A 16,591-nucleotide genomic window follows, 5' to 3' on the forward strand; every position below is an offset into this window, starting at 1 on the left:
CTTTGATCCACCAGTGAGCAGTGCATCACTATCTGCAAAACTGATGGGACCTGGATCTCTCTGACCATACCAGCACAACCTCAGTGCTTGATAGACTGCAGACATGGCCAAATGGGCAGGCACCCTGCAGAACCACAGGGGATTTCCCGGAGGAAATAAGAACTGTCTGACACTGATAATGGTTAATTGGTGCTAATTAGCACCTGTAACAATCTGTTGCCAAATGAGTCCTACTGGCCTATAAAAGTGGCCTTTAACCCAAGAGCAGGAAGGCTCCTGGCCACCAGACACACCAAGCCAAGGCTGCTGCACATCAGGCACTCACACCACTTGCTCTTCCCTCCACTCCCAATGCCACAGCTGCATGTAGAGCAGAGAGGCTCAAGAGCTTATATTAACACATCATTCCTCCCAAATAAAGCTTTAAAAAGTTACTTTCCTTGCACCTGATATGACAGAGATAAGCAGTTATTTCACCCTAGGAAAAGATTAAGGGCCAGAGACTTGCTGGAGTGTGTCCAAAGAAGGGCAATGGAGCTGGTGAAGGGACTGTATAATGAGTCCTATGTGAAGCAGCTGAGGGAACTAGGGTTGTTTAGGCTGAAGAAAAGAAGGCTGAGAGAAGACCTTCTTACTCTCTACAGAGAAGGTGGGGTTGGTCTCTTCTCTCACTAAAAATCAACAGAACAAGAAGAAACAGCCTCAAGTGGTGCCAGGGGAGGTTTAGATCGGATATTAGGAGAAACTTCTTCCCGAAAGGGTTGTCAAGCTCTGGAATAGGCTGCCCAGGGAAATGGTGGAGTCCCCATCCCCAGAGGTATTTAGAAGATGTGTAGATGTGGTGTTTAGGGACATACTTTAGTGGTGGACTTGGCTGTTCTGGGCTACTCGTTGGACTAAATTTTAAAGGTCTTTTCCAACAGGCTCAGAGTCAGCTCGCTGATTTTAAGTCAGGATGATTTAGAGCAGCGAGTTCAGGTGTATGGAAAAATCAATGCTTCGTGTGCAGGAGGCATTCAAAAGTGAGCATGCAAGCATGTGGCGTCACCCTCATTCACATGGGTAGCTGAGTGCCTCCTTACACATGTTCCACCAGTGTCCTGCTGGAAGTGACACCAACAGGGACTGTGATGGGAAGTAAGGAATTCTGCTGAGCCAGCATCAGCGTGGCAGCAGACTGTGACCTCCTCCTTGCTTCTCTGCATCCAGCATACTGCACAGAGCCCCGAAAAGGGTAGAAGGCTGAAAGAAGAGTGGAGGCTGAAAAAAGAGTGCCGCCCATAACAGAGGTAGAAGGCTGAAAGAAGAGTGGAGGCTGAAAAAAGAGTGCAGCCCATAACAGAGGCTGAAACAGAGAAAGACGCAGCCTGGCAAAAAGTGGAAGCCAAAAAGCGATGGGAGGCCAGAGGAGAAGTAGAACCTGAGGAAAACTGGAGGCAAAAAAGGATCAGGAGGTCTTAAAAATGTGGGAGTCCAAAGGAAAGTCAGAGGTTGAGACAGAGAGCCCTCACGCCTGCAGCTGTTCATCTCAGGATCAGTTGTTCTCAGTATAAATTTCCAGAAGGGTAGAAAGCAGCAGCTCTCCCCCTAGCCCTGCTCCACAGCACAGGCAGTGCCCTGCCAGTGTTGGGCACTGCACACAGCCCAGGTGTGACACCCTGTGCATACACGGGCACATTGCTCCAGCGCAGGATGTGTCACCCAAGATGTTTTGGCAGTGGCCTGCAATATGTGGGAGAAGTGAGCCTGAACCCTCTGGAGTCAGGTGGGATTGTAGGACGCAGCTTCTCCGCCGGCTCTCACGCGCTCACACTCGGCCTTCCCGCTTAGCCGTTCATTTTGCCAACTTTACAAATGCAAACTGAGAATTTGCTTTAAGCTTGACCAGAGCCACACTCAGCTCTCCTCCCTTCCTCCACATATACATAACTTCTTTTAAATGCAATCAGCAGTAGGGAAGAGATACAGGAGTGGCTGAACAGCCGGTGCATATTCCCTGTGGATCAGTGCCCGGAGCCCTTCTGCAGCCTCAGTCCTGCCAGACGACTCCATGTGAAGGGTGGCTCACGCTGTCTGCCTACCAGCAGTGGCAGCAAGGAACCAGTAATTATACTGGCTGGACCAACACCTGCTAGTGGTTTTGTCTTACACTGTTTGTGCAACCAAATAGGCTGCCAAGAAAACAAAGATGTACTTAGTCTAAACAGGTGAAAACATGAAACAGGGAATGGAGCTGTCACATTTGTCTCCTGACGCCTGTACGCAACACATGCTGGAAAATGATTTTTGGTTTAGTTTGCAAGAAGGCTCCAAAAGCAGGTGGAAGCACAGCATGCACTGCAAAGCCAAGTCTTTGCTGTGGAAGGAGAGATGAGGGCTGCCCATCCCCAGAGCCCAGCTCCTGGATCTGACCTCACACTGTGGTGCAGGGCACATGGATGCTCTTTGCCAGGCTGCAACACCAGCACCAAAAAGGCTTGTCTTGCCAGCATCATGGCCAGCAGAGTCCAGCTAAACTGCATGCCCCACATGGGATGCAATGCCTGCAGATCAGAGCTGCTCCCCCCATAAAACCCACATGGTCAGTTTAGAGCAGAAGCGCCTGTTCCCATTCCACACGGGCAGGGGACTGGACCCCCGTACAGTGTTTCTCACTCAGCAGTGAGGTAAGAAGGGGAAGGTAAATATCCCAAAGAAGCACTCAGGCCAGCCTCAGCCCTCACTGCCTGTCTGCAAGGAAGGACAGCCAGGAAACCTCCCAACTGCACCAGGTCACACCCGAGATACTCTCCCCCATGGGCAGATGGGGTCTGGTGTAGATGGTTCTTCCTGGAATAAAAACATCAGCCCCACCTCGCACAGCCTATTTTGTGAAAGCCACTAAACATTAAACAGAGGCAAAAAAGTGTATCCCAGCAACATCTGGAATTTATCCCTTGCTTCTGAGGAAAAAAAATAAAATAAAATCACGCCCTATTCTTTTTGAGAAAGAAAAGTGATTATACAGAATTAGAATGCTGGAGGAAGATGGAGAAGGGAGCAGAGATTTTCTTTGAAATGCTGTTTGGACAATAAAAAAAAGGATAGTTTCAAAGAAACAGCAAATCCTATCTCAGCTTTTTCTGCCCTGCTTCACAGTGCCAGGCTTTCATCCCATGTGTTGGTTAAGACACTCTTAGGAAACCAACAGAGCTTTTACATTCTTGCAAAACATTTAGTCAGAAAACCAGCTCCAAGTCCTAACTGGCTGAAGACACACCAAACACAAAATTTTTCAGTTCCTGCCAACAAGATGTAGAGGAGCCTTGCTTTCTACTTGGGGGAGCAGCTTTGCAAAGGAGGATGGGTCAATCTTTCCCCAAGAGAGTCTGTCTCTCCAGACTGAAGAATGGAAAGGCTCTAAATATAGAATCAGGAAAGACTATCTGGATTAATATGAGGATGCAAGGTCAAATGTGATACACTCCACTTCCTCAGGCTCCCAGTCCCAGAAGGGCTGGGTGACAGCCTACAGCATCACCTGGCCCCAGCCTCGACTGAGGAAGCCTTGGAAGCCCCTCCAGCCTTCCCAAGCTGGGAAGCAAAGCAGTCACTCTCATGCCAAACCCACAGAAGTGCCTCCAGCTACTAAATTACCCGACGACTTAAACTAACTGCATCGATCAGGCTGGAAAACAAAGCTGCAGCTCTTGGCATGTGCACAGTTAGGAGAGCACAGCTGTAAGAGTTCTGCATTTTTCATCTGCAAGTAGTTACAACTGTAGTAAGAGCTGCCCCTTCCTCTGCCCATCCCTGACAACGTGTGCTGCAGGGAGAGACCAAAGGGAGAACATAGTATAGTATCATAGTTCCATTCAGGGTTGGAAGGGACCACAAGGATCATCTAGCTCCAACTCCCCTGCCATGGGCAGGGACACCCCGCACTAGATCAGGCTGGCCAGATCCTCGTCCAGCCTGGTCTTAAACACCTCCAGGGACGGGGCCTCAACCACCTCCCTGGACAACACATTCCAAGGTTTCACCACTCTCATGGTGAAGAACCTCTTCCTCACATCAGCCTGAATCTCCCCACCTCCAGCTTCATTCCATTCCCCCTAGTCCTATCACTACCTGAGATCCTGAGAAGTCCTTCCCCAGCCTTCTTGTAGGCGCCCTTCAGATACTGGAAGGCCACAATTAGGCCTTCATGGGGGAGAGGAAATTGCTGCCCACCTGCCTTTCAAAAGCAGAGCCTCAGCAAATGACAGCTATGTCCAACATTGCAAATCAGGGCAAGGCTGTTCCTAGAACAAGTCTTATTACTCTGGCTCCTCAACCTCCCCATCTCCTTAGCTGCACATGGACTGGATGCAGGATTTCATCAGGACATTAAACTCAGAAGCTGTAAAATCACTGTGCAAAAACCCAATTATACCTATTTTCGTAACAGCCAATTTAAGCTTGTATTTAGGTCCCCTCACATATCCCTGTGTTACATAAAGCAATTCTTCCACTTGAAATGTAGCTTTCTAAAGGCTATTTTGCTTAATTTAATAGATGCTTAACGTGGGTCTGCAGCTCTCTAGATGCGTAACCAAGGAAGACACATGGCTGCAAGATACAGCATGATCCCTTCCCGAGCACACAGAAGGGAGAGGATGAAAAGCATCTCCAGACCCATGAGCCTGCTGTGACTGGAGTGCACTTGTGGTCTGAAGAGCAGCAAAACCCCACGGTCAGGTCAAAAGAGAAATAACTGAGCAGCAGCATGCAGCTGTTAACCCCCTCAAGACCAGCCAGAAGTCTGCTGGTGGCACAGCAGGATGGACCCCTCCCTCCCTGCATAACCACATGAGCTGAACTGAGCCCACTCAGGCATGCTTCCCTCGCATTTGAAACAGCTACTTTCTGAACTTAATTAAATGCAGCCATCTTTTTGCTGTTTTCTTCATTTTTCCCCTCTCAAAAAGAAGAAGTAGTAAAAAAAAAGCTGCACTAATAAAAAGCTCATAGTGAATCTATTAAGTTGAGGCTGTCCATTACATTTATTGTTCCTTACAATTCAGGCCTGGATGGCAAGTCAGTGGATGTTGAGAAGTATTTATCAAGAAAACCCATGAGGCTGATGAGGATTAAAAGCTATCAGCAAGACAGAATATGTTTGTAACCCGATAGTTTGCTCCGTGCCTTGCTCAGAGACCTCTGCTCCTTCTCCCTGCTCTTGAGCCCACCTCTGGCACACAGTCAGACAGACAACCATCACCTGCACCACAGCAACAGCTGAAAGAGGGCCATTTGTATACAGTGCCACAAAAAACTCACACCAGAGAAACAGAAAACATTCCTTTGTGTTGCACACCAGTGATCAGCAGCATTAAGTGCTACACACCTCGTGTGTGCATCTGCACATGCTGGACAGGGAGACACTGAACTCTCCATCTTCCAGTTCAAGCAAGGTCCCTTTGCAGTAATTCAAGTGTAACAAGTAAAAGTGATATTCGTGTTCATTATCTGGGAAGTTACTGCAATTTAAGATAATTTTCACTCTGAATGGTGTGAAGCAAGTGTCCATAAATCATGGTGCTCCCTAACTGTCCTAAAGGCAGCACCTGACAGGCAAAGGTACTTCCAGAGCTTAGTGCCAACGAGACTAACCTGCATATGGTCCTCTAAGTTACTGAAGATGAGAAACCACCCTTGATAAGACGGGATAATGGTGGAAAGAATGAAAAAAAGCATGGAAAGAGCAAACCTTGCTCCTCCAGGAGCAGTAAAGTAGCCAAGACATCTGCCTTCGGTGATGCCTTTGCAGCCCACGTCAGTCTGGAGGACAGTGATATTCTCTGACTCTTGAGGAACCAGGCCTTGGTGCACTGATTCCTCTAAAGAGCACATAGAAATCCAGCCTGGTTCTGAGGTTAGAGCATGCACCAAGAACAAGCCCAGCTCTAGGTCATTTAAACTGCCATGCTCCGAGTTTCATCCCTGTGACTCCGGGGATGACTCCAACAGCCAGCCTGTGCCCTCAGCACTGAAGGAAACAGCATGGGAGGGTGCAGCACAACTTCACTTTAGGGGGGACCTTTAGTTTTTTTAAGCTTCCCTGGGATTCCTCAGCAGCTGAAGCCATGAATGCATGGCACATGGACAGAGGAGGCAGAGAGCAGATTCAGGAGGACAGTTTAGAGACTCGGGCTTGGAAATGTTAGTCTTAACACTCAGTGGTTAGACGTCTTTTGGGAATGCATCCAAATGGCACTGCTTCCTTCCCACTTGCCCTGCAGGTAAATCTAGCATGTGGCTTACACAATCTGTTGACTTAAATAAAGCAAGGGCAGAAGAAGAAAGCTGTTCAGACATCAGGAGAGGTTCATCAGTCCTTTGGGCAAAAGTCTAGGTCACTTCCCCCTCCACAGCATATGGGGTGTGTCAGCCAGGGCCTCATCTCCCTTCACAAGAGCACGCGCAGCAAGGGTGCAGCACAAATGGTCACAGTGTTCCAAACATCAGTAAAAGGACAACAACAACATTACCAAATTCTTCCACACTTTTGGCCAGCACTGATGCTTAAATTCAATTTACAGAAATCTGAGTCCATGAGCCCTGTGCTCCAGTCAAGTCCTTTGAAATCAAACACGCCCAAGCAGTGACCACAGGAGTCCCCAGGGCTCAGGGAGACAGGGTCACAGCCACTTCCAAACCTCATGGCACTGGTCCCGTTGTGCCTCCAGCTCACCTCCACAGTAACACTCATCCATACTGTGGACATGGGATGTTTCCAAAGCACTGTGAGACCACTGTGTGCTCTGCAAGTACAAAATCCTGCTGGATATACGTTATCTCAGGTGCAAAACCAGCTGCAGTGTGCAAGACTGACATGCAGACAGGCACTGGCAGTAAGTGGCCTGGAGCGAGTCCTCATCCATACACCTCAGGGGCATTTCTTGCCCCTGTTATTTTCTGTTGCTAGTCTCAAACTCCCTCTTTCCCACAATCCACTCAGGCACCTAAGCGCCAGATCTGGGGCCTGGCTCCACCACTTGCCAGCATGGCAGGAGCAAACTGCCTCCCCCAAAGCTAAAGACTAAAATCTGAACAAAGTTAACTGACATGGCTACAGCCAGGGCTGGTGTGTTATCAGAGTTACATAGGGGAAAATTAATCCCTACAAGCAGTGAAATGGGATAGAAGTAGAGGAAGACTACCTCATAAGACGCAAGTCATCTCCTGTCTGAGATTTTAAAGCATTCAAGATGCACTTGGAAGGAAAACTGACTCACCTGGTCACCACTGCTTCTACTAAAATGTTACACAACCATTCTGTCTGGTGTGCAAATGAGAAACCCTACCTCTGATCATCAATGGCAAGTTAATTAAGTCTTAGGCCAAATTCTGCATATGAAACATACAATGACTGAGGTCAGCAACAGCAAAGAGCCAAACTTTGCTACTACAAATAATCATAGTACAAGGGAACAGCTAAATCCCAAGGAAGGTAAAAGAGCCTACCATAGTAGTTACAATGGTGAGTTCCTTAGGAGGCAAGATAGGTCTGATAGGAGAGATGTATTGAGTGTCTAAGTTAACACTTAAACGGGACACACCGTCGTGATGTTTGGCAATGAGCAGATGTGGGTTTGAGTAATGGTTAGTGTTATTTAACCAGTTATATTCACTAATGTAATTGACACCTATTCCATCATCCTTAATACACCCACTTCTTTCTCCGATACCATAAATAGATTAGAAAAGTTTCTGCAGATGGCCATGACCCCATTTGTTTGTGCACTTAGCCATGTATGAATCACTCTTGGCTTGTAGCAGCACTCTGGAATTACTGAAAGATAACTAGTCAGCACAGACACCAATAAATGAATCATGCTTTCCACAAGACCAAACCTTTGGGCTCTCACAGACTCCAATTACAAAGTAAGAAGAAAAGAACAAAGAAATTACTCAGTCTATTTGCACAAAGTCATGCAGAGTTGATTCATAGTTTTACAGAATTATTACTGACAATCATTTGTAGGGGTTTAGGGTAACAAACCAGCTACTTTGAATATTGGCCAGAATGAAGAGATGGGAAAAAAAAAATCCCCAAACCATGTCCTGCCTATATTCTTGAAAAGTAGCATTGATTTTTGTGCAAGTATCTCTTCAATCTTAGTACATTCCACGCCTGGGGGTTAACCAGCTTTCATTCTCCAAGGCTAAACTCTGCTTTGCTGGGTTGCTTGGGCCAAGCTCGCAGATGTGGGCAATCCTTTTGCACCTGTGCTAAAGTGCACAAACCTCAGGCCAGCAAACCATCACAGGCACAACTCCTCAGCACTGGGGGCACAAGCAGGGTCTCATGAACAATCAGAGACCTGCCATGTGGGAAAGCACTTGCCTTTCGAAATGCAGACTTTTGAATGGATACTGCAAGCAAAGAAATTAGCCAGTCTCAGGCATTTTATTAAAGATCTGTGTGAAACTGGATACACCAAACACAAATGTGTGAACCCCTTGAAAGCACTGTGGACATCCACCAACACTGACAACTCATGAGGCAAGTTTCAAATGATGTGCAAGGTATCTCTACGCAACACCACAGCCTGTGACAACACTAACATACAGCACACAGACAAAACACACCCTCTTCCAGATGGAGCATAAACCTGGTCTTCCATCAATAAGAAACTGGAAGTGTGACTGCTTGGAGAAAAATGAGATACTGTACTGATTATAACCTTAGTCATGCTACCTTGCTATATGTAGTGAAAAATTGTATCTAAAGGTGGTGGTGAAATTGGTGCCAGTGCGACCCTGGAATACACACCAGTGCACTCACTGCTTGTAGCATCTCTGAGTGTGACAGCCACACAGCCTTACATGCTCCAGATCAGCATCCTGCACCAGAGAATGCCAAGAAGAATGTCCAACTGAACAAAGTCACTGACAGTTTGGAAAAGGATGCAAGTTTAATAAATGTATACACAATGCTATTTGTTTATGGCCTTCCAGAGATGCTACCTTTTACATGTAACTGAAGACCCAACTTCATACGCTCATTTGGCTTGTAAATGAAATGTGTGCCCTCTTCTACATGCCAGCAGAACTTGGTCCACAAGCAGAGAGCTGACAGCCTGGTAGAGCTTAGAGTCATGGCTCAGGCAAGGCCAAAAACAGCAGCAGAAGAGCTACCACACAGCTCTCAATCAATTTGGGAAAACTTGCTTACTAGTTCTCACCCTTCAGGCTGCATATTTTCTGAGGAAGGTATAAATGCTACCCCAAACAGGCTTTAAGAAGGAAAGATGCTACACAAGATTTAAATGAAAACCTTAGTAAACATTCCAACTTCCTACCCTCTTCCCTACTCTGGCCATACTACACACATTCACTCAACAAGCTCTCTCGTTTCACATAGGTGACAACCACCTCCTCCAGCCAATGAGAGTCTATCTGAGGATGTTCTGTAGATAGAAGGGGAAGAAAATATTCCCAATAGCACCACTGAAACAACACCAGGTTGCCTTTAGAAAGCTTGAGTCACTAGAATCGAGATCTTTAGGCTAAAAGGATGCATGTGTTCTTCAGAAGACCAAAAAAAAACACCAACAAAAAAAACCTCTAAAGCTGGAACCTGTAATATGAGCTGGATGCTTAGATAAATACTGTGCAACATACCACAGCAGAAATGCTAATGCAAGTTTAGGTTTCACACTGGAGATATTTCAAAAGATATGCAAAGCTTTGATAATATTTAACATCTCTACTAATTTCCTTTTTGGTGTAATCAGAAATTTACCATAGTAGCCAAAAGATCTGGGATGAACTACAAGTTCTAGCTGGCTCTGAAGCCAGCAAGAATAATGTGTGCTGTTACTATTTTCTCTCAAAACATACCTCAGCAAAACTGACTTAAAATGAGGAAAGAAATTGTGAAACTGTCATTACAAAGAAGCATTTAAAATGCAGATCAAAGTGCTGCTTTAGAAGCTGTATTCCTTGCCAAATCATCAAAGCTCTCTTTACTCCCAATAGCTCCCCAAATCCTCTGATTTGGATGATCAACTCCTGCAGCTGAAATGTATCTGCTTCAAGAAAACAATTAAAAAATAAATAATAACAACCATAAAAAAAAAACCAAAACCACAAACAAAAAGCCCAAACTTCACAACTCCTCTGGTTACTAACAACTTCATTAACCACTTCATTTTCAGCTACTTTCTTGTTTTACTAACTCTGTTAACTTTCACAAGCGTGTTGCCTGTATGCACACACGGACAGCGCCCTGCTATTTGTTCAGGTATTGAAAACTCATCAGCTCACTAAGGTGCAGATGCATGTGTTCCCATCTTGCAGGCACCAAATTGCCAATAGCTCAGGTAGCTGTTCCTGTGCAAATGCCAGTGCTGCTTTCACACCATTCCACTACACCCTCTGCTTGTGCATTGCTCTTTAAAGAGTTCCAAGACCATGACTACATCTAGAGCAGCAAGGAAGCAGCCCACATAATCAGGTCCGAAAGATGGATGGGGTGGATCTTGCTCTCACAGAAAGAGGCCCTGTACCAAAATCCTCCCTGTTCTCTCCGGGGCCAGACTCAGCCATGCTGCTCACAGCCACGACAGGTCTCTTAGGTGTTTCCTCACCTGGGATCTGCCCAAGTGACCTACCTTCTGCCACCCAAAATAACTGTAAAATAATCATCCAGCAATTTAGCCACACAGACAGGAAGAACACTGCATAAAACATCCCCATCAACGTTAATGATTCCTGTGCTTTATGGATGTCTGGGAGTGTGCTCATGGTGTGAACCAAGTTTCCACTTAATTGCAGCAAAGTGGCCCTTGTACCTCTCTCCTCATGAGCATTCCAGCCAGGCTTTATTACTTTGATGAGACATGCCAACAACAGATGCACCATATATCAGGGAACTAACCTGAGGGATCTGATAAGACAAACCATACACCACACGTAGGATCTCCTTCCAGGAAGCCAACTGGTAGTGAGTTTTTACATGAAACACCATTTCAAACAAATGACCTTTTTTAGCTAATTAGGGTTACCGAATTCTGACACAAGACCACCAGACATGACTGTGCAATGAGTTGCTCAGGAAAGCAGCTAGATTGTAATTACTGTCTATTAGCGATACCACTACTTTGGGACTTCCCTTGGAAGGGTCTCCTCACGTCTATCCATTTATAATTTGGGTTCACAAATTCATTCTAAAACTGGATTTAGTTAGCCACCAACTCTCAGCCTGGGAAATCTAAAAACATTAGTACATTTGGTGAGCAACAGCAAGTTTCATAGTTTCATTCAGGGTTGGAAGGGACCACAAGGATCATCTAGTTCCAACCCCCCTGCCATGGGCAGGGACACCCTACACTAGATCGGGCTGCCCAGAGCCTCATCCAGCCTGCTCTTAAACACCTCCAGGGACGGGGCGAAAGTAAGAACATACATTGGTAGGTGCTCTTCTCTCCATCTGCAAAGGAAGGAGCAGTAGTTCAGCTAATTCAGTACTGTGAAAATGTAGAGGTGATCCCAGACCCTACTTTGAGAACTCCTAGCCTTAAGGAAAGGAATATGGTTGCTGTTTACTGTCACACCTAGAATCTGAAAACATACTACTAAATAAAACAAAGGCAAACCAAGGCCTCATTCAGGGGGTTGAGGATGCCTTCATGGCAGAAAGTAACAGGACAAACTATGTCAAGCACCCTTCTCTGAATATACCCTGACACTGAGTGAAAAGGAAGAACTAGCCATGTTGTTTCCACTCTGCATTACATACGAACACCTCCAATTACATAGGATCACCTCTGGTGCCGTGTGTGCCAGTCCCACTGTGCAGCACAGCACAACACAATCCAGGTGTTCACCTAGAGGAAAAACACACAAAGTTTGACTATTTTCCCCTCCATTTCCTTCTCTATGTCTTTTCATTGTCCCATTCAACAATGATTATAAAACACTAAGATTATAATCACCACCTGAGGGCACAAAATAAAACTGTAATTTTAAGACCCCTGTGCTCTCCCGGCTCAAGGAATTTAAGATTCTCCCTTCTGTGCTGCATATGAGAGGTGAGACACAGAGCTGGGACCACCACAGACCTGGAACAGCAGACTGTCAGGGTCCCTGGACACATCCACAGAAACAGACACACACAGACATTTCTTAGGCCATCCTAAGTAAAAGCCATCCATGCTTCATCCTCCTGGATTGTACCTTGGGATGCTGATCTCAGCAAAAAGCAGCACTTCATGCAGACACACAGCCAGAGCCAGACATGGGGAGCTCCCCGAGCTGGCTGCAGTCAAACAGAGATACCACAAACTGAACACACTCTCTGCAAATGCTCTCTAGCTTGATGAAACACAGGTAGCAGCTCTGGCTTCCCTCTGTTCCCTACCTGCTAGAGGAAAACTGCAGGTGGAAAAAAGAAGTACATGGTTATGAAGCCACCCTTGCCATTGACACAGTATCAGGAAAGAAGCTGACACAGTGTCAGGAAAGAAATGCATTTGCTAAAAAAGGTGTTTCAAGTGGAAAGGAGACATGAGCCCTGGTTGAGCCACCAGCATTTGGTTTGTTGTTAAACCAAAGAATGCGAAAACCTAGAAGTCCTTGCCTGGACAGAAACCTGCTCTCATGGCTTGCTCACTCCAGTCTACTGCTGCCTGGGCACACTGCTCTGGCACCAGTGTCACAGCAATGCTGCCAAGCCAGGGGAACAGCTTTACCTCCTCGGGGAGATGCAACAATACCTCTTCAACTCCCGAATGCTTTGGCTAACATTACTGTGAGCAAAGCCTCTGACAAGAGCCACCCAGCCCAGAGAGAGACCTGCCCTCACACCTCGTGCCTGAGGACATGCTCTCACAGGGATGCCCAGGTGCCTGTGGAGGCAGGATTCACAACCTGGCACTCAGACCCTCTGGGAGAAGTCCCCGTGGGGTGAGAAGCAGCCCTGGCACAGGTGTGAGGCCTCCGTGCCATTGTCCAGAGCAGGCAGGAGCTGGCAGGTCACACGGACCTGGTCAGCAGGAGCTGAGCTGCCCGTGACGAGTGAGCGAGCGGGGAAGGCAGCAGGGAGGCAGGCACACCGCCTCGTTCCCTGCGCCAAATAATTAGTTATTTACAGACTCTTCCACCACGACAATCACCCCTGACCTCCTTCACCCAGCCGAAGCGATTAGAGACCACTGCTGCAGACGTCTGGCTGCTTAAAGCCGCCCGGCATATTGGCACTACAGCCCCGGCAGCGGACGAGACTCCGCTCCCCCGCCCCCAAAAAGCCCTTTTATAATCCTAATCTGGGAGCGCCACACACAGAAACCAGCTGCTCCCTCCACCGCAGCGCTGCAGCCTGCTACACGGAATAAAGCCTGCAAAGAACTATTTTTGGGGATCGGTTGTACAGTTAACCTAATTAGAGGGTTAAATTAAAAGAGTTTACAGTTGTGCCACTTTCCTGGAGCATTCCTGCATGGTAACCTTTGGCTAGAAAATTAAATAGCATCTGGTGGAAGCTGCTCTGAGGTTCCCTCAAAGTCGTATTAGACAAATAAAATCAAGAGATTGGAGTGGGGGGAAAAAAGCTGTATAATGAATTTGTCTCGGGGAGGCTCAGCTCTGTCCTTTCCAGTGAACCCAGGTGGAGGAAGCGATCGGGTAACAGCCCCTGCAGTGCAACCAAAGCCCTCCTGTGCAGCACAGAGGTGAAGCACAGAGGTGAGTTAATGCCACCTGCCATCAGCAGGAAATAAATAAGTAACACTGGTGATAAAGAAACCTATTTGAAACTGAAATATGGGCAAGAAGCATCCTGGGAGCTCAATCCAAGCCTGCCAGGAGCTAAATGGAATTCAGTGGCTGAGTGTCAGGACCCCCAGAGCTGAGTGGCTGACGCAGGGTGGGAGAAGCCAGGGGAAGGACTTCTGGAGCTGTAAAACATGAGGCTCGAGGCTCCTGCAACACCCATCCACATCCAGGCAAGGTGTCTTCCAGCATACTGCACTGTCCCCAGCCTCTCACACCCCCCATCCACAACCGGCACCTGCCTCCTACCGAGCCTTTTGTACACTGGAAAAAATGGAGAAACAAATTACAAAATGTGCTATTTCTAAAACGTCAAAGAATTAAATTAAAAGCCCAAGCTGCTCCAACAAAAGCTCATGCCAAGAGTTAGACTGGAAGAGAAGCTTTTTCTTCAAAAGACATTACACATTTTAATTCACAACTTTTATCATAACCAGGAGCCTTGATCCGACAAAGTCAAGTCTCACATCCTTGCAGTTCTGTGGGACACAGTTCATGTTCCCCAACTGGCTGACACAAAAAAGAACTGTATCTCCATTATTTATACATTGCCATTGGTATGCACATCTAGCCTGGCCTGCTAAAGTCAGGAAAGAATAATGGCCTATTCAGTACCGGTAGTGTTAATAAAATCAGGCAAATCCAGCTTAGTTTTGTCTGAACACGAATGAGATTAAATCAAGATTAAATGTGCATACAGTACAAAGGGTATGGTTTATGCTAAAATTCAGAATGAACACATTTTAGCACCCAGCATATAAATGCCTACAGACCTTCCCCAGGACTCAAGACACCTGAATTAAACAACGATGAAACTGGAGAAGGCAAAGGCAGATGACACTGGACAAAAGCCACCCAAAATACCAAGGGACAGATGCTGGCTCTAACATGCGGCTCCGCAGCCCCACTGGAGGTAACGGGGCAAATCCTGCACTAGGCAGGAACAGACACAGCTCAGCTGACTTTCCCCTGCACGCACCGAGCACGACTCTGCCCCGTCACAGTGCCAGCAATGTATGCAAAATCAAGACTCTTTCCCAAGTTTTCATTTTGGGCCATTTTGCATTAGCCTGCGCAGGGTTTAGACGGCACAGAACCAGGTGTTAAGCGGGGTACAATCCGACAGCCAACCCAAAACGTTCTCTTTACAGAAAATACCATTTGCTTTAAATTGCCAGAGAAACCAACTCATTTCTCTTTCCTCAGCAGCAATATTCTTTCTTCCCCTCCACAGGCTTCACTTCCAAAAAGGCAAGAGCAAACAGAAAAGTAGTGGGTATTTAGGTCAGGCACTGTACTCACTGCTACTCTGCCAGGGTTGAAAAAATATTAAGAGGCAAATACCCCTTCCTAACGAAAAGCCCCCAGGGGCTGGAGGCGGGGGGAACAGGTTCCAAAATATAAGCCCTACCCGGGGCTCCGGAACGCAGTGCTCACCCCCTTGCAGTACCGAGAGGAAGGTGATTCACACCGGGGCTAGCGGAGATCCTCGGAGGAAACTGAGGGCCGGGATCCCCAGCATCACCCCCCGCGCCAGAGGGAAAGACGCGGGGGCAGAGGCGGCTGCACCAGCGGGAGCATCGCCGGGGCTCAGCCGCGGGGGAAGGGGCGAGATGCGGGTGGTGATGGAGCCAAGAGGAGGAAGGGCTGGGATTTCACACGCTGCTGCTGAGAGGGCGAGGCGCGGAGAGGAGACGCGGGAGCAGCCGGCTCCGCAAGCAGCCCGGGGAGGCTGAGTGCGGGGTCGCTCGCCGGCCCGTCCCGCCGGGTCCCGCCCGCCCCCGGCCCGCGCACTGTCACGCCGTGTCACACCCGCACTAGACACCCCAACAGCAACAGATAAGAGCTCAGAGCTCGCACGGCAGGCAACAAAAATCAAATAATCACTCAGAGAAAATGCATCGCGGCGAAGGGTCCCGGCGCTGCCGGGGAGCCCCCTCGGAAAGTTCCGTGCCCGCGGCGAGGACACCGTGCGCCCCCCCCGCACCCTCGCACCCGCACCCGGGGAAGTCGGGGCCGGCCCCGCGGCAGCACCAGGACAAGTACTTACTGATCTCCATGCTCTGGAACAAAGACCTTTTGCAGTTGCATGTGCAGGACACATTGGGCTGAATAGCTGCGGCCGTGCTGTTCAGACCCATTAAGTTATACATTTAAAAAAAAAAAAAAAGAATTAAAAAAAAAAAAAAAAAAAAAAAAAAAAAGGCGACGGCGACACAAAGAACTTCACGGCCGCCGCCGAGAGCTCTCCGGGCAGCACCACATAAAGCCGGGGCTCCTCCTCGGCGCAGGGAGGGGGGTGGGGGGGCGAGGGGGGGGGCGGGCGGAGGGAAATGCAGCTGCGATCAAAAATTGGAAATAAAACCACGGCCCGGCACGGCCCGGCACGGCGCAGCGCCCCCCGCAGCGGCTCGGCTCGGCGGCTGCTTCGTGCCCCCACCCCCCCCGTCCGTCCCGGGACGCGGCTGGGCTGGTTCAGGCCGCGGCAGCCCCGCACTTTTGTGGGGCGCGGCGCGGTGGGAGCGCGGTGGGAGCGCGGCCCGCCCGCTCCCGCTCCCGCCCCCCGCGCTCATTCACGGCCACGGGGACGCGGCCGCGCGCCGCCGCCAGCCGCGGGCGGGCTCCGTGACGTCAGCGCCAGACGGGGACTGCCCTTTCCCCCGCGCCGCCGCCGCCAACGGGAACGGGAGCGAGGGGGGGCGAAGGCGGGGGCTCGTCGGGAGCGCGCGCCCCGGGCTGCCCCGCGCGGGCTGCGCGCCGGCTCGTGCAGGCCGCTGTCCCCTCCTGCCCC

General features: G+C 48.7%; 1 protein-coding gene across 3 annotated transcripts in view; it reads right to left on the bottom strand.

The window, feature by feature from the left end:
- PMEPA1 (prostate transmembrane protein, androgen induced 1) overlaps positions 1–16,373 on the bottom strand; it is a 53,615-nt gene extending 37,242 nt beyond the window's left edge. The window contains exon 1 of one of the 3 annotated variants that reach the window (XM_068150002.1): positions 15,851–16,373. In XM_068150002.1, coding sequence (XP_068006103.1) covers positions 15,851–15,953 — 103 coding nt within the window. In that variant the 5' untranslated portion in view covers positions 15,954–16,373. The remainder of the gene's footprint in view (positions 1–15,850) is intronic. The other 2 variants (XM_068150001.1, XM_068150003.1) reach the window with 2 other exon arrangements.
- Positions 16,374–16,591: the final 218 nt, after the last annotated feature.

This window comes from Melanerpes formicivorus, unplaced genomic scaffold (genome assembly GCF_026170545.1).
Source record: "Melanerpes formicivorus ecotype bairdi unplaced genomic scaffold, bMelFor1.0.p_v2 SCAF_19, whole genome shotgun sequence".
Lineage (NCBI taxonomy): Eukaryota > Metazoa > Chordata > Aves > Piciformes > Picidae > Melanerpes > Melanerpes formicivorus.